This window comes from Callorhinus ursinus, unplaced genomic scaffold (genome assembly GCF_003265705.2).
Source record: "Callorhinus ursinus isolate GAN/ISIS: 27379988/994484 unplaced genomic scaffold, GSC_fseal_2.0 scaffold4, whole genome shotgun sequence".
Classification (NCBI taxonomy): Eukaryota; Metazoa; Chordata; class Mammalia; order Carnivora; family Otariidae; genus Callorhinus; species Callorhinus ursinus.
In genome coordinates this window covers 76058556-76083332 of record NW_027397066.1, presented here as the reverse complement: position 1 = coordinate 76083332, position 24777 = coordinate 76058556, and the positions used below count along the sequence as shown (strand labels likewise).

Below are 24777 nucleotides of genomic sequence, written 5' to 3'. Positions count from 1 at the left end.
TTAGTTTTTGTTTGTCCTGGAAGCTTTTTATCTCTCCTATTTTCAATGATAGCCTAGCTGGATATAGTATTCTTGGCTGCATATTTTTCTCGTTTAGTGCTCTGAAGATATCATGCCAGTCCTTTCTGGCCTGCCAGGTCTCTGTGGATAGGTCTGTTGCCAATCTAATGTTACTACCATTGTAGGTTACATATCTCTTCTCCCGAGATGCTTTCAGGATTTTCTCTTTGTCTCTGAGACTCGTAAGTTTTACTATTAGATGTCGGGGTGTTGACCTATTATTATTGATTTTGAGAGGGGTTTTCTGTGCCTCCTGGATTTTGATGCCTGTTTCCTTCCCCACATTAGGGAAGTTCTCTGCTATTATTTGCTCCAATATACCTTCTGCCCCTCTCTCTCTTTCTTCTTCTTCTGGGATCCCAATTATTCTAATGTTGTTTTGTCGTATAGTATCGCTTATCTCTCGAATTCTGCCCTCGTGGTCCTGTAGTTGTTTATCTCTCTTTTTCTCAGCCTGTTTATTTTCCATCATTTGGTCTTCTATATCGCTGATTCTTTCTTCTGCCTCACTTATCCTAGCAGTTAGTGCCCCCATTTTTGACTGCACCTCATTAATAGCCTTTTTGATTTCGACTTGGTTAGATTTAATTCTTTTATTTCTCCAGAAAGGGTTTCTCTAATAACTTCCACGCTTTTTTCAAGCCCAGCTCGTATCTTTAAAGTCATGATTCTGAACTCTAGGTCCGACATCGTACTAATGTCCGTATTGAGTAGGTCCCTGGCAGACGGTACTACCTCTTGTTCTTTTTGCTGAGGTGATCTTTTCGTCTTGTCATTTTGTCCAGAGGAGAACAGATGAATGAGAGAACAGAATGCTAACAGGTTAACAATGTCTCCAGAAAAGATACTCTACACAAATCAGAAAAGACCTGAAACCAGGGGACAAGAAAGGGAAAGAAAGAAGAGAAAAAAAAAAGGAAAAAGAAAAAGATAAAAACAAACAAAAACAGAACATAACAACAACAACAAAAAAACAGAATATGATCAAATATGATCAGGCTAGTGCATAGATCAGTGCCACACACTAGCTTTTTGGCATATTTTGGTCTGTTAGAAGAAAGTGCCTGCTAAACTTTTAAAGGAAGAAAGACTTATATATGTACAAAATAAGGGTTGATACAATGAATGGATGTCAGATGACTGTAAAGACGAAAATTATAAAAGATTTTATAAAAGGAATTGATAAGATAAGAAGTTGTTTTTAAAAAGAAAGAAGAAGGTTTAAAAAGAAAAAGAAAAAAGAAAAAAAGAAGAAAAAACGGGAGAGAATGTGATCAGGCAGGAGACTAGAACAAAGCCATACACTAGTGATTTAGGGTATATTTTGATCTGTTAGAATAAATTGTATCTCGAAATTTTAAAGAGAGAACAACTTATATATATATATGCCAAAAATAAGGGTAACTACTATGAAGGGATAAAAATATGACTCTAAAAATAAAAAATAAAAAGTTTTTTTTTAAAAAGGAATAAGATGTTGTTTGAAAAAGGGAAAAAGAAAAATTCAAAAAAAAAAACAGTTAAAAAATTAACTTTGAAAAACTAATGAATTATGGTAAAAAAGCCATGAATTCTATGTGCAGTATTCCCCTAGTGCTGGAGTTCTCCCGTCTCCTTGATTGGTAAACTTGGTCTTGGCTTGCTGTCTGTTCGTGCTGATCTTCTGGGGGAGGGGCCTGTTGCCGTGATTCCCAAATGTCTTTGCCGGAGGCAGAATTGCCCCACCCTTGTGAGTCCGGGCTAAGCAAGCTGCTCGGGTTTGCTCTCAGGAGCTTTTTTTCCCTGCAAGCTCTCGGTACAGCTTTAGAGGACCAGGGTGAAAATGGTGGCCTCCCAATCTCCGCCCGGAGGAGCTGAGAACTCAGGGCCCAGCTCCTCAGTGTGCCCCCAGAGAAAAGCAGTCACTCCCATGTCCCCGGTCTCCGGCCGCACTCCGTGCTCACCCGGCCTGTGCTCCAGCGTTTCTATGTCTGGCACCTGACCCCGCGTGGAGTCTCCAAACCCAGCAGATCCCTGCGGTGCGCTCCCGCGCGGCTCCTCCCAGGGGAGGAAGGGGAGTCTCCCCGACTCTGCCGCTTGTTGGGTCCCTGCTGGAGGAGGAGTGGCCCGACTGGGCCGCGGATCACAGTCTATGGCAACCCTGAGCTGAGAGCCCACGCCTCGGCTCCGTCTCTGCAGCTGGCTTCCCCGCTCTGATACCTGGGAGCTCTGGCGCACTCAGGCACCCCCAGTCTTTCTGTGACCCCGAGGGTCCTGAGACCACACTGTCCTGCGAGGGTTCCACCCCCCGCTTAGCCACTGGAGCGACGTCCCTCAGCGGAGCCGACCTCTAAAAGTTCCGATTTTGTGCTCGCGTCTCTAGCACTTGCCAGAAGTGGCCAACGGAGGCCCCCTCCCCCGCTGTCTATCCTCCCGAATATCGCCTCAGATTCACTTCTCCACACGTCCTACCTTCCAGAAAGTGGTCACTTTTCTGTTCAGAGTGTTGTTACTATTCTTATCTTCGATCTCCTGTTGAGTTCGTAGGTGTTCAGAATGGTTTGATCTCTATTCAGCTGAATTCCTGAGACCAGACGAAATCCACGTCTCCTACTCCTCCGCCATCTTGCTCCGCCCGAGGTCTACTATATAACTTTAAATCCGAATCCTAAACATGGGTTTTAAATATTGACTTAAATGTTGTCTCATCAAGTAATATACATATTTAAAGTAATTAGAATTTGAGATTAATGGACCCACATGTTCATATAATTTTAGTGTTGGTAGACATATAAGTCTAATCTTTTAATCTTGTTTTGCTACAGTTTTGTATATCCTATTAAATGGATCTTCTTAATTTTCTCTACCTACACAGCTTATTTCCCTCTTATTTATCTGTACTACAGTGAGAAAAAGTATAAATAGAATTGTAACCTAGGGGTACCAGCTAACATTTCAAAAATACTTCATGGGGTGGCTATACTTTAAAATCTAGTCCTCTACAAATCTAAAGTATTGATTTTGTCAGTAAGCACTTAAAGAATTGATTAAGTTCTGGGAGACTGACTCATACTAACCCAGGTTGGCAAATAGATTTAGACTCCTGTGCTAACTAAGATCCATTTGCCGTGGCTGCCTTGAAGAGTGGGGCAGAGTGTAATAATCTGTGTTTCGATCTGGAAATGGAAAATAATGGTTCTTGTGTCATGTATTTGTCATTTACATACTAAGAAAATTTCTAGTAAATTTTGCATAGTTGGCATAGTAATTAAGTTGTTAATTTATTAATTTGCAGCAACCTACGTCTCTAGTGCTTAAAATACAGGGGCTCACCATTTTCCTAGCTGCAAAAGGTGATGTTGAAAATGGGAGCAGCAACAAGGAGGTGCATAATTTTGAAAAGTATTTCACTGATAAACTGTGCCTGGCATACTACAGAGAATACCTTTATATGTTGTCATGTCCTTGCCTTCCAGGTCTGATGTTTCTTCTCTAGGCAATAATAGACAAACACTGCTGAATTCTAATCTTCAAATTCATCATTAGGTCTATTCTAACTAATCCCTTTGTGTTTGTTTGTTTGTTTGCTTGCTTTTCCATGTAACTTCATGGCAGGAAAATCATCTTGGATTTATTCAAATTCTAGACTTGCTTTGATAAAGCTACAGAGCAAGCTATGGTTATAAATTTCTTGAAGTAGCCAAGACTTCTCAGTTGCCCCATAACAAATAAATTTTTGGTTTACTTCTAGATATGGGTAATCTTATACATTATCTGCAAACTATATTTATTTAAAAAATTTTTTAAAAAATATTTTATTTATTTATTTGACAGAGAGAGAGAGAGAGAGAGAGACAGTGAGAGAGGAAACACAAGCAGGGGGAGTGGGAGAGGGAGAGGCAGGTTTCCCGCCGAGCAGGGAGCCCAATGTGGGATGACTCGATCCCAGGACCCTGAGATCATGACCTGAGCAGAAGGCAAATGCTTAACAACTGAGCCACTCAGGTGCCCCTGATCAACTTTTAGATACTAACTTTGTTTTCTTTTCAATTCCTTTTGGGGGTTGAAGAGAGTAACTTAAATGTTTTATTTCTTGTGGTTTTATTATTTTGTACATTTTATATTTACAACATTTTCTTTATTAGTCTGTATATTCCTTGGGGGCTGGAATCATACATCATTTATGATTCTATTCCTACCAACACTTTCCACATTGCCTTGAACAGAAAAGCTTTAAACACATTGTCTAAATGAATGAATAAACGAATAATGGATCAAAGAAGGACTTCAATTCCCTAAAAGTTGAAGCAATTGTGATTTTATTTCTCAATTAAGAGTACAACCCTCACTAGTGTACCCGGTATTTATTTAATTTTGTTTCGATAAAGGGAATAGAATGAAAATGTTGAACCCATTTGAAAACCTAACAGAAAAAAGAAAACTAGCAAATGAGATGTTGCAAAGGCAAAAAATTGTTAAATGACTTTTAGACTAGTAGAAGTTAGTAGCAGACTGTTCACCAGTATCTGTATCCCAAGCCAGCGGTCACAGTGGCGAGGTGAGTTGGATCTGTCTTATTATGAGACTGAATACATTGGAACCCGATTCCCTGCTGAGTTCCCTTCTTCAGGGGAACCTTCTGAGAGTTAAGCAGAGCTTCGACCAGAGAGGCAAAGTCTGAGGCTCTTTCAGCCTCGTTAACAGAAGCAAGCACTGTCATACACGATTTTGGTCAGGTGGAAAGTAAAATAAATTTGAGATTTTCTCATTACAAGAAAAAAAAATCCAAAGCCTGTGGGTTAACTGGTAACAGAACTGCCTTGCAAGTTCAGTACAATAATGAGCTAAAGCAAAAACTCAGATTTGAGAGCAATTCAATAATAATTGATAACTGTGATACAAGAAAAAGAAATTAAGTCATGAGTGAAGCAGTGCCTCTTAGAGGCTTTGTTTGTTTTAGTCAAGCAAAATTAAAATCCTTTTTTCTCTTAGAATTTCCTGCCATCGTAAAAACCGTATGAATGAGCTGAATTTTTGAGTGACTGGCCACTAGCTGCTATTTGGGACCCAGCATTGTTGACTTTTGTTATCATGGGAGCATAGAAAGATTCTTATTCCAATGGAATCATCAGTATAATCTTGTATTTTCTCCTAAAGTCATGTGCTTCATGTTAGAGAGAAAAAAAAAAATATTATAAAGACACTGTACAGGCATAATAGCCCTATACTTCCAAATACACTACTGAGCTCTCATTTTGTTCATTGATGGCAGGAACTTCTAACTTCTCTTTCCATTGAAGGGGCTTGGGACAGGTCCCCCCGAAATATGCTGCTTTGGCATGAAGATTATTTTGAGTTAAAAGCAATCAAAACGCAGCAAAGTCAGGAAGAGCTCTTTACTCCCATCCCGCCACAACGGCCTGAAAGAATTTGGATAGAGGACCTAGTCCAGGAAGAGAGCTATCAGCACAGATAACATTATGATATGAACTGGTATGATGGACAGGGAGAGGCCCAGCAAGTCCTCTTTAATCAAAGTCCTCTCTGTTCCACTGTTTCTGAGCAGCCCAGCAAACATTTGTTTAGCAAACATTTACTCTTCCTGTGAATCACATCTCTCTCCTTTGAAGTCTCAGACCCTCATCCTCTTCTCCTTAGTTCAGGATGACATATTACCTCATTTTAGTGACTGTCTTTGGAATTGCACCTTTGTGTGGATTCCCTGTATGTACAAAATGAAATTTATTTTCTCCTGTTAATCTGTTTCATGTCAATTTGATTCTTAGTTCAGCTAGAAGGACCTTGAAGTGCGCAGGAAATTCTTCCTCCCCAACATAATTCAGGCACACTGGTCCTATGTTGAAACGAATAACAGACACCATATGGAGAATAAATGTATCTCTACCTCTTCCATCCACCATGTAAATCAATCAATTTCAAATAAACTTCAGATTTAAATGTAAATGATAAAACAAAATTTCTAAAAAACTAAAACAAAAATAAAAGCTCTAAGAGTATGCCTTCATGACCTTAGAAGAGGAGCTTTCTTTAAAAACAAACAAACAAAAAAGACAAAAAATGCTAACTATAAAGAAAACAAATTAATAACTTGGACTACATTACAAATAAAAATTTATGCTCAACAAAATTCACTATTTATGAAGTAAAAAGACAAACCATGGAGAAGGTATTGAAAACATATTCATTTGGCAATGAACTCTTATCCCTAATATATATAAAACGTCTACAAATTATGAGGGGAAAAAAAAGGAAAATGACTTGAATGTGCACTCCATAAAATAAAATATCAAAAAAAGTCAATATATATACCAAAAAACTCCATCAGGAAAATGCAAATTGGAAACAAAAGCTAAATCCACTACATTTCCATGTGGTTAAATAAAATGAAGATGACAGAAAAAAACAAAAAATGTGTTGGTAAGAAAGTGGAAAATTGAAATGCTAATAGAAAATAGAAATCCAAATGGCTATAAACACTTGGAAAACTGGTTGTATCAACTAGCTTTAATAAATGACATACCTTATGTATTACTCTTGAACTAGCAAGTCCACTCCTAAGTATACACCCAGTTAAAATACATACCTACACAAAAATACATGCATAAAACCACTATTTGTAATAGGCAGAACTAGAAAAAATCATCAACATAAATTATATTAACTGTGGAATATTTGTACAATTAAATACTTTGAAGCAATCAAAATGAATGAACTTTGTCTACATATTTTAACATGGATGAATCTCATAAACATAAAATTGACCAATAGAAAACAGACAAAACATACACAGTATGATTCTATTCATACACAGATTAAAATTAATCACAACTAGTTTACTGTGTTAAAAGTAAGGATAATGGCTGTCCTTGGGTGGATTATAACTGAGTGGTGCACAGGAAGGGAACCTGGGAGTACCAATTATGCATTATTTCTTAACCTGGACACTGGTTGCATGGATATTTGTTGAGTTACAGACTTATGTACACTATTCTTGTGTGTGTTATATTTCTTTTTTTTTACAATATTAAAATAATTTTATTTATTTTTTATTTATTTATTTTTTATTATGTTCAGTTAGCCAACATATAGTACATCAAATAGTTTTTGATCAGAGGACCATAGGGAAAGGGAGGGAAAATGGATGGGAAGAATAGAGAGGTGTATGTTATATTTCAATACAAGGTTTACTCTAAAAAATGTATAGCAGCCATCTCTGAACACAGTAGTATTAGAGAGACTTTCATGCAATGGCTACATTTTGGGAAAAAAAATACTGTCATAAGTTCCTTTTTCAAATGTCATTATACTAGTATCATTTTAAAAACTGTACATTGCATAATGTCTCCAAATAATTTCTTTTTTGGTAAAATACTGAGTTATTTAAATAGCTATTAAATAGTGATCACAGTAATTTCAATATTCAGAGTACATTTTGATGACTGGGAAACTTGTTGTATCCATTGAGAAAGATCTTCACTTGTTTCCTAAACCTTCCTAAAGGCTTATTTCTGGCAAGCTGCTTATATATTTGAAGTAAGTAACTTTGCCTTTAAGTTGTCTGACAAGATCAAAGTTCTCTGGAATATAGTACAATGAAATGAAAACTATTTCATAAAGTACGTTTAAAGAATAAGAGATAATATACTTCTCTCATTGCAGAATAAAAGGAATACATGTAACAGTAGGGTTCCTCTTTGAAAACTTGAAAAATGCAGAAAGGAAATGATATTCATTACCATATAAGTAATAAAACTTCCTGTCTTCAAAGAATTGATTTTCTTATCAAACCTGAAAACTAAAAACCATGATGAAAAGTTCTAATTTATATAGGATTGTTGTATAGTTTCTAGAAAGGATATATATATATTTATATATATTTATATTTTAAATATATATTTTATTTAATACTTTAATAATATTTAATTTAAATATTTATTTAATAATTTAATATTTTATTTAATATATATATATTTTAAAAGCTGTTCTTCAAAATATTATCTCAATCCATATTTAAATCAAACCATGTAAGCACTCCTGATTCACCATATTAATTTCAAGGACACTAACAGGTACATTGTGATAACAATTTTCTACTGATACCACAGCGGGTTGATTTACTCAGCTGCACATAACAGCAGTATTTTTCTTAAAGCTTTGAAACTCTTGAATGAGAGGTGGAGCACTAACTGTAGACATGTAATGTATTAAATTTCTAAGACTTCAAAGGGAGCATAATTAACTCAGTGCCACATAATTGCTCCAGAGACAGAAAAAAAAAAAAAAAAAAGATGCAAACGGAATTGATATGCCCATTTTTCCTGTTAGCAATTAAATGACAATGCTAAGTGAGCAATTTCTTTTTTAAAACTCATTCTTTTAACTTTGAGGTTAATGTTTCCTTTGAATATTTCAACAACTTTCTGCGCCCACTTATAATGTGTAGGAAACAGTAAAAGTGAGAGTTCTGCTATCCCCCCTCTTTGCCTAGAATTTCCCCCTCTCCCTCTCTCCCTCTCTTAGGTCCTTACTGAACCAGTCTCTGCCCTCATCATAACCTTTATTTCCTCTATCTTTCCTTTTATCCCAATCCATCAATTTCTTTCTAGCTTCATATGCCCTTCTATCCATCATAATATCCTTGGTAAGTTATTTCTACAAATGCTTCTCTTAGGATCTGAAAATCATGTACCCCTTTGACCCGCTGACAACTTTACTATTTTCAAACTGTGAGCATCCCTTACCATCCACAATCAGCATTGGCTGCAAGGGTGTTAAACATTGCTGGAGTACAGACTTATGTACACTATTCTTGTGTGTGTTATATTTCTTTTTTTTTTTACAATATTAAAATAATTTTATTTATTTTTTATTTATTTATTTTTTATTATGTTCAGTTAGCCAACATATAGTACATCAATAGTTTTTGATCAGAGGACCATAGGGAAAGGGAGGGAAAATGGATGGGAAGAATAGAGAGGTGTATGTTATATTTCAATACAAGGTTTACTCTAAAAAATGTATAGCAGCCATCTCTGAACACAGTAGTATTAGAGAGGCTTTCATGCAATGGCTACATTTTGGGAAAAAAAATACTGTCATAAGTTCCTTTTTCAAATGTCTGCTGGAGGAAGTTAGAGAACAATTTTGATTGCATCTAGAAAGGCCTTTAGTTTTTTCAACTGTAAATTTGGAATTTGGACAAAATGTTGCATGTTCCACATTTAAAATGTCATTATTCAAGATATTTCTTAAAAATTGTAACAATGGTTCTTAAAGTACCTTTTGTTTGTTTGGTTTTAAACTCTAAAAATCTGAAAGAATACTCTGGAATTAAAGGGATTGTCCCCTAAACCCCCAATAAAATATAAGGAGTTGTTTAGGTATATAAACCAATAACCATGAGGAAAAAGGGAAAAGATCATCAGAAAAGTGTTTTTAAGTAAATTACTGAAAAAAGAAAAGCAGATGAGGTAGTGTTATCTGAAGAAACATGGTAGAAGAAGCCACCGACTAGTTATTGTCATAGGGGAACCAGCAGAGAGCCCTCTCATCTCTTATTGTTTGAATGCTTGTGCTTGCCCCTCCAAATTCCTATGTTGAAATCCTGTGCCCAGTGTGATGGTTTCAGGAGGTGGGGCCTTTGGGAACTGCTGAAGTCCTGAGGATGGAGTCTAGAGAGCCCTAGAAATTTTGATACTTGACAAATGCCAAGCCAAAGGGAGGGCAGGAATGAGATGGGAGCTGAAAAGTATGGGAGCAAAGTCAATTCTTATCATTCCCAGGAGTTATGTTCTGTAAATTTCCTGAGAACACTGAATTAATAAATGCTGAACGACTGCTCCTAAGGGAAATACAGGGTTTGGTTCCTACAAGGCTCTGGGTTTATTTACGTCTCTATTTGAAGAGATTTAAATTTATATACTATATCTGCATACTTAATATGTATTGTACATATGATTAATATATGTTATATGTATATACAGATTATTGTGTCCTAGTCCATTTGGGCTGCTATAACAAAATACCACAGATTGGGTAGCTTATTAAAAGCAAAAATTTATTTCTCACAGTTCTGGAGGCTGGTAGTTCAGTCAGGAGCCAGCATGGTTACACCATGCAAAAGAGGGCCCTCTTTTCGTTGCAGACTCCTTGTTGTATTTTTACTTGATGGAAGGCGCTAGAGAGCTCTGCAGGGTTCTTTTTAGCATTTAGAATAGCACTGATCTTATCTATGAAGACTCCATCCTCGGGACTTCAGCAGTTCCCAAAGGCCCCACCTCCTGAAACCATCACATTGGGCACAGGATTTCAACATAGGAATTTGGAGGGGCAAGCACAAGCATTCAAACAATACCATGTCGATTCATTAACATTGAACTCGTGGCCAAGGGTACTCATGCCCGAATGGACCTTATCGAACAGGTATTTTCTCAGTAGGACACATCACAGTTAAGGAGAGCATGTCAGCACTACACTTGGAGGCCATTTTAAACAGTGAAATCACCAACAAATGGCACAAAAAAATGCAAAAAAGGAGACACAAAATAAACTGCAAAAAGGACATTTGTTTACAGTATGAGAACTGAAACAAGAATGCAGAGCACAGCTTTGTTCAACCTTAGTTGGCAACCTTAGGCAACTCAAATTTTTCACAGCTCTGAACATTTCTGTGAATGGCTTGTGAAAACATCCTTAGATTGATTTTCAAGTTACAAATAAATCTCAGTGAGTAGGCAAATTTGCAAATACAGAATCAGTGAATAAAGAGGACTGATTCCAATTAAACACATACTGATTTTCACAAAGGCCTTCTTTCATACTGGCTCATGCCAAATGTCCTTGAAAGCGGACATATAGATAGATAGATAGATAGATAGATAGATAGATAGATGATAGATAGATAGATGATAGATAGATGATAGATAGATGATAGATAGATGATAGATTAGATAGATGATAGATGATAGATAGATTAGATAGATGATAGATGATAGATTAGATAGATAGATGATAGATAGATGATAGATTAGATAGATAGATGATAGATAGATGATAGATAGATGATAGATGTTAGATAGATAGATAGATAGATAGATAGATAGATAGATAGATAGACAGACAGACAGACAGGATTCTCGTCTACAAAATCCAAGCAGACCATCTGGGCTAAACTGGAGAAACTGGTGTTGGCATCATTATCCTAGAACAAAGACCACACATAAACATACATAACAAAATCTATTCTTTGTATCTCCAGAACTTTTTTGCTGTGTGCCATTTGAATTCCATGCTGTTTGCCTTTTGAATTAATTGTTTCTGGTATTGAGGGGTTAGTCTATTTCCTAAGTGGGGAAATGCTCCCAGAACCCATGCGTGAGCAGAAGGAAGAGGAGAGATATTTGAAAACAGTTAATTGGAAACGGGAACCACTATACAGGTCAGAGAAAACAGCTAGCTTAGGATGGGGAAGGCACTGGGTTCACATTCTTTCTGTCATTCTTACATCACTGTTTGAGACTATAGAATAAACTTTGTACAATTTGGAGACATAAACTCAGAGACTGTGAAACACAAGTGAGTGGGGGAAAAAGTGGTGTCAGGGTAGAGGAAGGAAGAGAAGTCTCAGGAAACTCACAAAAATAGATTTTATAGGTTTAGGAACAAAGACAGAAACAGTAGATTATTACAGGTATCAGAGTTCAGAGTCAAGGATGGGGGCCATGGTCAGAATACAAGTCAAGATCATGACTTGGCAAAAGCCCTTGGTAATCTGTCCCTCTTCTCAGCCCATTTCTTCTGACTGCTTAGTAAATATACATGAATTGTTACCTGGCACTCATGGGCCTTTGCCATCTGGTTTAAAGCCATGTGTTACATAGTGCGTGTCACTTCTCTTTTTCACATATCCTATTTTGAACCTATACAAAACTACTTGCTCTATTCTGAGCACTCAGTCAAGGACTGTGTCTTTGCACGTCTTGATATTCTTTTCTTTTCACCAAGTATTTTTTGAGAATCTGCTATGGTCAGGCATGAGCTATATGCCAGAAAAAAATGAACTAGAAATAAACGTTTCTTTCTTTTTCTTTTTAAAAATTTTATTTATTTATTTGACAGAGAGAGACACAGAGAGAGAGGAAACACAAGCAGAAGGAATGTGAGAGGGAGAAGCAGGCTTCCCGCAGAGCAGGGAGCCTGATGCGGGGCTTGATCCCAGGACTCTGGGACCATGACCTGAGCCGAAGGCAGACGCTTAACGACTGAGCCACCCAGACGCCCCTAGAAATAAACGTTTCTTAAGTACTTACTAGGTGTCACCTCCCTCTCCCCCATTTTAAGGCATATCACAGGATGTTTCATTACATTACAAATTTAATAAGTTGAAATCAATATATTATTCTCATTTTATTGATGATAAAATGGAGGCTCAGAAATGTTAGGTAATTTGCCAACCCGACATGACCAGAAACTAGTTGGGATGGACTTGTATTTGTCTGTTGGATACCACACTTCTTCCATGAATTCCTACTCATGATAATAAGTACAATTCAAATGTGCCTTCTCAATGAAGTGTTCTCTGATTTCCACAATCCCCAACCAAAGACGACCATAGATGCTTCACCCTCGCTTATTATAATTTTAAGATTCCAATTTAGGTTATATGTCTTTGAGTAATTATCTTAAAATTTTCAGCAGATTTTGGGTTTCTTAAAGGAAAGAACCAAATCCTGTAAAATTGGAAATATTCTTTCTACTGTGGAAAAACCTAGTTGTTCAAAAAGACTCTCTGAGTAATTTGCTAGATTAGAAAAGGTCAAAGTTCTGTATTTGTCCTTAACTGCATAACAAAGTTCTCTATTAAAATGTTAAAAAAATGGCATTATTGATAGTTTTCCAAAAGTTTTATTCTTCTCAGTGATTTATATTCTTTTTCAGTTCCTTGATACCAATTAGATTATAGAGTGTCAAAGAATTTCTAACACATTCCTAATTTGGAGGCTTTATAGCAGTACTTTGGGAGCTAAAGAAAGCTTACTAGAGAAGTGAGGAAAAAAGTATTAGTCAAATAAAGTCACCAAAATTAAAAACACTACTAATAAAACCCATGTGAAAGTACGTAATGTCATGACCAGTCCTAGCACTATATAAAATTAAAAACTTGAAGTAAGGTAAATGACAATAATCCTGTCAAAGCAGTAGTAAGCATTTTAGAACATAAAGATGTCACACCAATCATTAAAAAGTCTTAATCGTATTTTTACAAAGTTTTGGAGCTTCTAGCCAAATTAACAGATACAATTAAAATTTTGAAGATGCAGCATCATAGAATGTACAGTGGTCATCACTTTGCAGAGAGTTTCAGACAGTTTTAATTATTCGTCTTGGTACAAAGTTCACAGAACAGAAGTAAATCTGCTCTTTGTTTTTGTAAAAGTAATCATGTTCAGGCAATAACAACCTGGTTCAAGTATATCTTTCCTCAGAGGTAAAATTCTGACTTGGAACAATTTAAGGATTAGTTGGAGAATTGTGCTCTTGTGAATTTATTCTTGAACGTGTTAAAGTAATTCAGGGTCAACAACACTTTTAAACTCCCACGACATTTCTTAAAATCATCCTGGCTATGTGCTTAAATATATGAATACAAACATTTTCAGCAGTTAACTGTGCAGGATGTGTGAAAATTTTGTGCAGGATGAATGCAACAAGCAAGGAATTCAGTGTGCTACCTCCATTAGTGCTAATGACAGTTGTGTAGTTAATTCTCCTATACTGCTCTTAATTTTCAACTTGACTGTGAGGTCTATTCCAAAGCATTTAATTTTTTTAACCCTACTCCAACCCCATGACAATTTTTACTTACCTCAGTAATGAAAGATTTGGCTGTAGCAGGATTCATAACAAGGATGGCTCGCCTAAGAGTGTCTCGATAGCGATTCAATTCCTCTATTCTCAAGGTGTCAAAGAGAGTGGTGATCATTTTATTAATGTTGTTTTCTACCTTCTGCAAGGCAACATCCATTCCCTGCTGAGACACCTTGTCCAAAAACTCCTGTATTCCACGGATATCTAGGAACATCAAAAGCCCATCAAAATGCGAATTAGAGCACAGAAGCGGGATACAAGCTATTTCGCTCACACCAAAATGCAGTTTATTGTTCAACACTGCAGGGTATGTAAATCCACTAACTGAGTAGCTGATGGAACTCTCAAATATATTTTAGGCATAGCATGATTTAATGTGTTTACATAAAAAATGTAGGAATTATTCTTTAAATGAATTTCTTTCTCTCCATTGAGCATTTTAAATTATCTCACCTCTATAAAATCTTAGGGCAGAGTAGAGGGAAATAGTTGAGGAGGACTCTCACTTGTCTAAAATAAATGTGAGGGGCGCCTGGATGGCTCAGTCGTTAAGCGTCTGCCTTCAACTCGGGTCGTGGTCCCAGGGTTGTGGGATCGAGCCCCACATCGGGCTCCCTGCTCGGCGGGAAACCTGCTTCTCCCTCTCCCACCCCCCCTGCTTGTGTTCCCTCTCTTGCTTGTGTCTCTCTTGTGTCTCTCTCTGTCAAATAAATAAATAAAATCTTTAAAAAAATAAAATAAAATAAATGTGAGATAAAGTACGTTTGTTATTTTGCTCAGCATTAAAGAGTGATATTAACTTTAGGTAAAATATGAATATTGTTAATGGCAGATGAACCTAAATCAAAATTACTAATGTTTCTCAAAATGGACAACAATATCACTAAAACTTGACATTTATAATCTAAATAGAAAGGGTTTTTGAGCAGTTGTCTTCTAAGGGTTTTAAGTCACTTAGACCACAAATAAAATAGCCACATTTTTGTCTATTTTATGATTACCACCTCCTTAGCTCAAATATGGTGAACTTGGTAAGAGGTAGTGTTCTTTTCAGGAATATGAGAAATGTACTTTGTGTATAAAACATGTTTTAGCAAAATATTCATTTTGCTAGTGAATATTAGCAATTCCAAATAAGCAAAGTTCTAAAAGATTATCAAATGAAAATGTGATGAGTACTGAGTATTATATGCAACTGATGAATTACTGAACTCTACATCCAAAACTAATGATGTACTATATCATATAACCAACGATATGTGGGCTAATTGAATTTAAACTAAAAAAAAGAAAACTGTCTCTATTTCATATTTAAATAAAAGGATAAAATCCAGTCTACATAAAGTGTTTACAGATTGTACTTTGATGTATATTTAAGTAACAATAAGTGTCTGAAGTGTTACAAATATTTCTTCCTAGTACCACATGGGCTGTTTATAGAAGGGATCTGAACATTGATAGGTATGATTGGAAGATGTATCTGCCACAATATAACAATATAGCAGATTTGCTTGTACTACACAACAACCATATTTTTCTATATATATCCATGGCATAAAATGTTTAAAGGCAAAACTGGTGAAAGATATGAATGGACTATATCTTAAAACTCTCAATTGTACATAATTGCATGCATGTAAAATTTGCCTCTTGAGGGCAATAATGTTTTTCATTACATTACCAATTAAAAGCAATATATAAGCCCACAGAACAAGAAAACAAATAGCCACAAATTTGGAAGCTGATATTTGCTCACAATAAAAGTTTATATATGCAGAGTTACAAATTAATAAGAACTTTGCTTTCTTTTTATGACTGGTTTTATTTTAAAACAATTCTATAAATAGTATATGTTATCTAGTGAATCTCAAACTCTTAAAACAAATAACTGTATGAAGTCTACCTCGTATTTCTTATTCCTAATTATATCATAAACCCAGGATGTCAAAATCATAGCAGCTTAAAAGAACAAAGCCTCATCTAGAGCAGAACTAGAGATGCAAAAGCAGGAATAATATATTAATAAGTAATTATGTACTCATTAAATATTCAAGTCAGAAAGTACATGAGGTTATAAAATACTCAAGTATGGATTAAACAAAAGGTTGGATACAGGTAGACCTATAACAGGACTATGAACACACTCAACAGGTGTTCTTAAACTTTGGTATGAATCAGAATCATCTGGGAATCTTATTAAAAATACAGAAGACTGGGCCCCACCCCAGAACCAATATGCCTTTCAAATTTGTGTCAGAGCAGATCCTTGATTTTGAATTGTAAGTAGTTGTTGTTTCTTTATATTGAAGCACTTAATGGGCAGCTAAATATAAGACAAACAAAACAAGAAATATATTGAAATATATTTTGTGACCAAAGCTTAAGGCTCCAGATCATTTATGTTCTAGGAAATCTTCTGTTCACAGATATAATATTCTGGTGCAATGTCTTATCTTAACTTTAAGAAAAAGGAAAAGAATGTTCCACAAGATATTTACTGAATACAGATACAATGCTGTGTGCAAGCAATACAACAGTGAATACCCTTCCCCACACTGAGATAGAGAGTGAGCAAATAAACTGATAAATACAAGTCACACTAAGTGCTTGGAAGGAAACAGTAAGGGTGCTCTAGTAGATAATGACAGGGTGGCGAGGAGAATGTATTTTGGTTGTAATACTCAAGAGAGGTTTCTCTGGGAAACTGGTACTTAAACTGATCTAAAAGATGAGAAGTCATTATCCAGGCAAAGAAGTAGGAAGAGAAGATGACAGCACGGAAAATGCCCCAAGGCAGCAAAGAGTTTGTGTCTGAGGAACCTAAAGGATTCCAGTGTGGGTGCAGCTCCGTTAGTGAGGGGAGAGTGCAATGAGGCGAACATGTAATGAGAGGGAGGGTCAGATTTTGTGGTTCCTGGCGAGACACAGATTTTATCCTAAATACAATTTTAACCTACTGAAAGTTTTAAGTGGAGCATCTAAGTGGATAACAAGCTATCCTTTGCTTCCTTAGTCTGGAATTGTGGTTATCACTGCCTAGATGATGTGATTGCAAAATTTTCAAAATTGTTTTTTGGTCTGTAAATGAGGAAATATTTATTTTACAGATGTCGTCAAAGATCAGATTAGTGAGGGTGTGCACATGTGTGCGTGTGTGTGCAAAATCTAGTGTAGGGTCTAACACATAGTTGTTGCTATTATTGTTAATAATAGTACATTATCACTTGTTGAGAGACCACCCCTATCCACACCTATAGAACATAATTGCCTAAAATTTACTGTTGGGTAGCTACCCAAAACAACAAGCATAACGTTTTAGACTCTTGGAATGCATAAATTAAATAATAATAGCTTTGCTTGTTTAAGAGTAACACTAAACACCCATGATATGTGGCAATTGGTAAGTTTAATATGAGAAGAATCTGAATCAGGCTGTCTCTTAGCTGCTCTGTGGAAGAGTCGTTAAAAGAGAGAGTAGACCTTTGGTTTCATTAATTCATGAACATAATTAACCATCACAATTATTCAGTGACCTTATCTGTGTGTCTATTACTTGACAAGAAGTAAAAATAAAAGTCACAGAAACAAAACCAACAAGACAGGGTGCCTAACTTCAAGGAGCTTCTAGGCCTGTGGGTGTGACTAAGTGTTATTTATTAATAACAGAAAGTTAAATAGCATTTCAGTTCAGTAATTCCAGTGATTATTAATTCTACTGACCAGATAATTCTATAACAGCGAGGCGTGGAAGCCTCATTAACTGAGTTATTAAACATAACATTAGGGAAAAAACGACTTTTTTTCCTGGGCACTACAAAAGAACTTGTGGTAGGCAGAATAGTGACCTTCAAAGATGCCCAAATCCTAATCCCTGGAACCTGTGAGTAAGTAATTCAGCAAAGAGGAATTAATGTTCCTTTTTTTTTTTTTTTAAAGATTTTATTTATTTATTTGAGAGAGAGACAGACAGAGCTAGGGAGAAGAGAGCATGAGTGGGGAGGAGAGGGAGAAGCAGGTTTCCCACTGAGCAGGGAGCCTGACGTGGGGTTCAGTCCCAGGACCCTGGGATCATGACCTGAGCCGAAGGCAGACACCCAACCGACTGAGCCACCCAGGTGCCCCAGAATTAATGTTCCTGGTGGCATTAAAGTTGTTAATCACCTGACCTGAAGATGGGGAGATTTCTTGTGTTATTGGGGGGGGGGTCTAGTGATCATGGAGTCCTTAAAATTAGAAGAAAAAGACAGATGAGAGAGTCAAAGGGAGATCTGACTACTGAAGAATAAGTTGACTTTGGGGAAAATTCAGAGAGATGCGACATTGCCAGCTTTGATGAAGGGGAAGAGGAACTCCAGCAAAGAAATGTGGATGGTCTCTAGAAGCAAGTAAAGGCGAGGAAGTTTCTCCCCAAGAACCACCAGAGAGGAACAGAGACTTGCTGATATCTTGATTTTAACCCATTGAGATCCCATGTCAGACTTCCGACCTCCAGAAGTGTCACATAATAATTTCTGATGTTTAAGCCTCTAAATTTGTGGTCATTTGTTACAGCAGCAATAGAAAGCTGATATAGAAGTATACTTTAGTCCTTAGGTCGCTATTTTTCAAATTATGGTCCACTTAATTTATTTTTGGAATCATCTGGAGAACATGTTGAAAAAGAAGTTTTCTGAGCCCCACCCCATTCCAATAAAATAAAAACTCTCACGACAAAGACCAGAGATTTTTCTCAGCTGATGATCCTTAAGAAACTAGTTTGGGACCCAATGCTCCAATTTCTTAACTTTCTTTGTGTCACAGACTCCTTTGAAAAAGCCATGAAGATTATGGATTCTCCCTTTCCCCCATATATGTACATACCTGAAACATTACGCATACTGCCTAGATTATGGTCTCTTAGTCTGTCTCATCTGCTTGATTTCCTTACAGGTAGTTATTGGAGAACCTGGATTAGCATATTGTTACTGCTCTTAATGATTTTTTTCTAGTCATGCTATACAGGAAGGTAAAGCATAGAGATGTTCACATGTTAACTAATAGTGTGTATTACACTTCATTTAAATAGAAGAAACTTTTAAATAAAAATATTAAGAAACATAATAAACCTTAATACCTCTCCCAATAACATGTCATTCGTTTCAGTTATTAATTCGTCTAACTCTAGCTGTCCTTCAGGTCTAAAGAAAACCTACTATGCTGTAGAAGATAGAGTTCCCAGGGAAGTAGACTCTGGAGATAGGATGGAAGAGCAGGAAGTTCACTGGGGATAGCTCTCAGGAATAACACTTGTGCAGGGAAGGAAGCAAGAGCAGGCGGAGGGAGAGCCGTGGTGCCAGCAGAGACCTGCCCAGACCCCGGGAAGTGGGATGCCCTCAGAGTTCTCCTACCTTAGGACCAACGGGAGGAGAAACTTTATCATCCTGCATGGGCTTTGGTTTGGTGGTTCTCTTCACCCGAGGGCAATTCCTGGGGAGGATAGTCAGCTGCCAATGCTCTCAGTGGATGGGGAAATAAATGCTTGTTTTGAAGGAGGGTTTGGATGGCACAGGACAGAATGCATCCAGGAATTTTCCTTGCATTTGTTTTGGTTTTCAGGGTAATTTGACCTTACAAGAAATTTGCTTTTATAAGTCACTGCATCTTTCTTTTTTGAAACAACTTTCTACTATGGAAAACACACTACGCTTGACGTCAGACAACTGGGTTTGGATCTTTAGTTTGATACCCACATGGCCCTGTGAGCTTGGAATTAATTTCATAGTTAATGTCTGCTATTTTAAGTTCCCAGTGTTTCTTCTCCTTGATTCCAAATAACAAAACCTCAATTTTCACTTAAGAAACAAACCTGGACCCAACCCTTGCGTTCCACGTTCTATGGCACTCTACACTCTATGTGGTCATGTATCCCAGGACGGTCAGTTTGAGCTCGCCATGTCCCTGGCCTAAGGGATAGTCATGGGATTCAAATGAGGCCTGAAATTTGATATATGGATAATGAAACAAAAATGATCTCTCTTTTGTATCACAAGTTGTAATGATGTACTTTTGGGATTGCAAGAGCCAGTGTGTCTAGAGAGAAGCTGAGGGAAGCCAACATGTGAAGTGAAACAGAGGCTTTTTTTTCTTTTTGCTTACTTAGTTTGAAATGAGCTTCCATCCCTTTCAAGAGGAAGGGTATTGACTAATATAACATCTTTCAAAAACATCTGAAAATTTGGTGATGAAGGTGAAACCACAGTTCCTAACCTTGAGGTACATCCAGTTGAGTAGAGAAAGGACAGCTTAAACTGGTAATTATGTTTTAATGTGATTAATGCCAATAAAAGAAATGGAAGCAAGGAATGGAGGCATAGGATAAGTAGCAACTAACCATACCTTATTGCTGAAAAAAAAAGTTTAATTACTGTAATTACTGGGTTGTTCTGATAAAAGGAAATGGGACTTGTGAAAGATTAAAGCAAATTTCTAAGCAATGTGCATTTTCATTATCAAGACTTTATTAACCCAGTCAAAAGTCCCATTTGTTCCTAATTCCTAATTTTCTTCTGCTGTCTTTTTCTATGCAGAAATGAAAAAAGAAAATCTTAGTTAAGGACTAAAAGTTGATCTAGGTAACACCCTCAGAACTTGATATTCTAGCAATGATCAATTTCTCTGACATCTGACTTGTGACTTGTGTAACCTATTTAGACCACCTCCTACAACACTCCAAGAGGTACTGTCTGATTGAAGCTTAATTAATTAATTAATCAATTACTTTTATTTCTTTTTTTAAAGATTTTATTTATTCAGAGGGAGTGTGCACGCCTGAGCAGGGGGACAGGCAGAGGGAGAGGGAGAAAGAGAATCTCCAGCAGACTCCATGCTGAGCACAGAGCCCAGCGTGGGCTCCATTTCGTGACCCTGAGATTGGGAGAGCCGAAATCAAGAGTCAGGTGCTTAACTGACTGAGCCACCCAGGCACCCCATGAAGCTTAATTATTTATTTTATTAAATTGTATAAAATAATGACTTCATTATAATCACTAATGAAAGATTAAATTTAATCTATATTAAAAACGGTTTACATTAATGTATAGTAGAATAGAAAAAATCCCAGGCTATATTAAAAACTAATGTATAAATACATTTCCAAACTGACCCCAAAACCAGTAGTATGATATCCTGTTGTTCGTTTCGAACTAGTGGTCAGCATCCGAATAGATCCCTTTTAGAATCAACTCTCTGTTTACTATGTGTCAAGCACTTTGAAAGGTACTTAGAAGAGAAGTAAAGGTACTTAGAAGAGCAAGACAAAAACAATTCTTGCCCTCAAGGAGTTCACTCTCTAAAGCATCTGATGATAACACAGGCCCTATAGTAGATAGTGGAATCTTACTATACTACTCATTTTCCAAACCGTAGTTGCAATTTAACTAAATTTAGTGATATTCTCTGGAATCTAACAAACAGTATTCCTCAGTCTGATCATTATGTTCAAATATCAAATTTAAAATATTGAATTTGGTAGGGAAAGAGGTTTGCCACTAAGTCTCTGTAAGTCTGACTTTTTTTTTTTTTTTTTTGGTCTACTCATCTCTCTCCCTCATTTGAGTAGATTAGGTGCATTTAATACTTTTGATCACTTAATGCATTGAAGACCTCACTTGGAGCAAGAGATTAGCACTGCATTCAGCCAATCTTGGTGTTTCTGAAATTATGAAAGAATTCTGAGCTTTTAAAATTAATATTTAGAATCTCATGACTTTCTTTTTACATAAAAAGGAATTTGACATGTTGCTGGATCTATGAGATCATTGAGCTGGATGGCTTTTCCCAACATACGAATTGCAAAGCATACTCTACAAAGCGCCTCATTTCCTGAGAAAATAAGTCTTTTCACCACTGAGTGATTTAAAAATTTTTGTTTAGAACCCTTACTTCAAAAGGGATTTAAGTCTCCATTGAGTATTCCCTTGCCATCTGTGGTATATTTAGAAAATAAGGATAATATGCTGTATTAGATTTTGAGATGACACAGTCCAACAACAGTGGCCCATCACTAAGATTTTCTATTTGATAAGAACTTATTATTTTAGAATTAGATCATAGTGTTTTAGTATGAGAGTCATCTTTACAGTAATGCTGATCAATAAGGACATTTGACTAATGAACAAATCCAAAGTAGTACAATATATCATTTTTAACTACTTGACATAATACGGACTAATAAAAAGGAAATAGTTCAATAAGATGCTTGGATTAATTATACACTTATTGATGCACATTGAAGTAAATGAGAGAACTGAAAGTTGGAAAGTGGCCAAATGAGTAATAAACAGCTTTAAGACTGTCTAGAGAGATGGTTAATAATATTATAGTCATTAGACATTTGAAAACACCCTCGGGGTAATTATAAACATTTGCAATCAATTAAGAGGAATGTGTCCATTTTACGGGCCTTGATTAAACCTACATCAAGATGCATGGAATAAATGCTGTTTTTCTGTGGAATGCATTCATGAGGATGATCATTCAATGTTCATTTCAAAGGGGTTTACCATATGTCAGTTTAATTGTAAGGAAAGGGTGATACATTGATGTACTTAACGGTAGTGTGTAAGTATCTCAGGTCACTCGACTATGTATTGACCTTATAATTTGGAATCATTAAACCAATGTTTTCAGAATGAGGGAGAGCCCCTAAGTAACCCATTTGGTAATCCTTAGAGCTGAGTTTTTTTCTTTGCTTTTGTGCCTATGGGTGTCAAAAATGTATATTTTTATATAGAGAGACAAATATATATATTTAATTTAATCATTTCCATTTTAAGATATTTTATCAACACCTATTATGCCCTTTAAGGTCTCTGATTTTCAGAAATACTGTTTAACAAAGTATAGTAGAAATCTACATATGGCTAAAAATTCTCTTGTAAAAGAAAAAATACTATCCTGAAACTAAGGAGAATATCAGAAATTTTGAGAACATAAAATAAATTTAAACTAAACTAAAACAAAAACATATTCAAACTAGACTTTGAAAGTGTGTGTTTTAAAAGCAATTTGAAATGTTGAATTACAGAGACAAGTATTTATAATTTATATATTTTACATAATTCAATTTGATAACAGTAAAATAAGATTTAAAATTTAACATAACTAAAATAAAATAATCTAATGTTTAAATAATTATTTTTGTTATAAGCAAGGTTTCTTTCAAACTGGAAAAAGAAGCATATGTGTCTACACTTCACCCAGAGGTAATTCACCCATCACATAATTCAGGTTAGTGACTGAGAGCCGACCAAGTGCCTGGCCAATTTATTTGATTCAGGGATCAGCATAGGATCCAAACAGGGCCCAAGATTTGGTATATAGATACATATCTAATTGTATGATATTTAATATACAAACAAAGCAGGAAAAGGGGCTTTCTCTAGTATAATAATTTGTAAAGATATGCTTAAAGTCACCAATGTCATCTATCTTGCCTAGAGAATGAAATCAATACCTAAAGTAGAGATTAAGCTATGGTACGAGGATGTCTAACTACCCTCAATATGAGTACATGTATCTGTGTCATTACTGTAACAAGCTGCTTAGATCCCTGTCATCGTACTATCCCTCCCGTCTTCAATACTTGAACTATCTAATAAATCTATCAATAGATCAAATCCAGTATTGGGCTGTGGGACCAATATTGTTTTAGGCAAAGGAAATTAAAGAACTCAAGTAGCTTATTCACTGAAGAGCACTTCAACCTTACCGCTTATGTCACTCTGGTAAATCAGTTCTATTCAGTTCTCCCAGGTATGAAATTCAACTTATCTCTCATCAATATTCTCAGAATAGAATCCTCCCTTTAAAGAAATATATCTGCTTTTATTCTACTTTAAGAACCACCTACTACTATTGTAACTTTCTGGTTTCTGTATATTGTCAGTTCCTTGATTCTGGTATCTAGTCATTGGCTAGTACATTCAACTAATTCCTTGCATAGACCTCTCTGATAGTGAGTCTACCTGGACTACTCCCAGTTGCTTTTAATGAGCCTTCCTCAATATCATATTCCACCTCCTTGACCAAACTTGGAGATTTGGTTGAAATCAAAACAAATTGAGGATTAAAAATTGGAGGGGTAATGATGAATGATACAATAACGATTTAACATATTTTTTTAAAAAACAGAAATTATTAAAAAAAACAAAAGGTACCAGTGTGTAATTTTGCTTTGTTTTGTTTTGCTAAAAAGAGACAGAGGTTTTACCCCTCTCCCTAAGGCAATAAGATAGCATGACGCTTAATGAATAATTAGTAAATGTGTCAGATCATATACAGAGATACTGAAAAACTAGAGAGATAGGAATAAAGACATTTAGAAAAGTGGAACCTTTGAAAAGCACAACACATTAAAAATGGGAAATTGCCCATGTTGAAAATGGTACTTAGGGAATAGAAGACTAAGGAAAGTTCAGGGAGCATAACAATTTTCTTCAGTTACTGATAAATGATTTTAAGCAAAATGATTATTATTTTATATTATTCCAGAAAATGGATCACTTTGTCCAATATTGGTATTTTAAGTTTCATATCAAGAAAAACTTTCTGACAACTAGAAACACCCAGTGTCCAAATGTGAAGTAAGCTCCTTCAAAATATAATAAGTTCTCTCTCCCTTGGAATATTCTAGAAGGGGAAACAATGCTACCAATTAAAGATGCTGAAAGAAAAGTTCTGCTGAAATTTCTCGTTTCCAAATGCCTCCTTGAGGAACAAAGCTGGCTGCATACCGTGCAACAATGCTGATTCCAGGAGTCTGTGATGGGACTCAGGTATTATGATATTAAAAAGCTCTTCTATTCATTCCCA

At 36.0% G+C, this 24777-nt stretch overlaps 1 protein-coding gene across 5 annotated transcripts in view; it reads right to left on the bottom strand.

Annotated features, from left to right (window-relative positions):
• GRID2 (glutamate ionotropic receptor delta type subunit 2) overlaps window positions 1-24777 on the bottom strand; it is a 1442323-nt gene that overhangs the window by 657071 nt on the left and 760475 nt on the right. For all 5 annotated transcript variants that reach the window (XM_073891966.1, XM_073891967.1, XM_025873456.2 and 2 more), the window contains exon 4: window positions 13925-14130. In XM_073891966.1, coding sequence (XP_073748067.1) covers window positions 13925-14130 — 206 coding nt within the window. The remainder of the gene's footprint in view (window positions 1-13924; window positions 14131-24777) is intronic.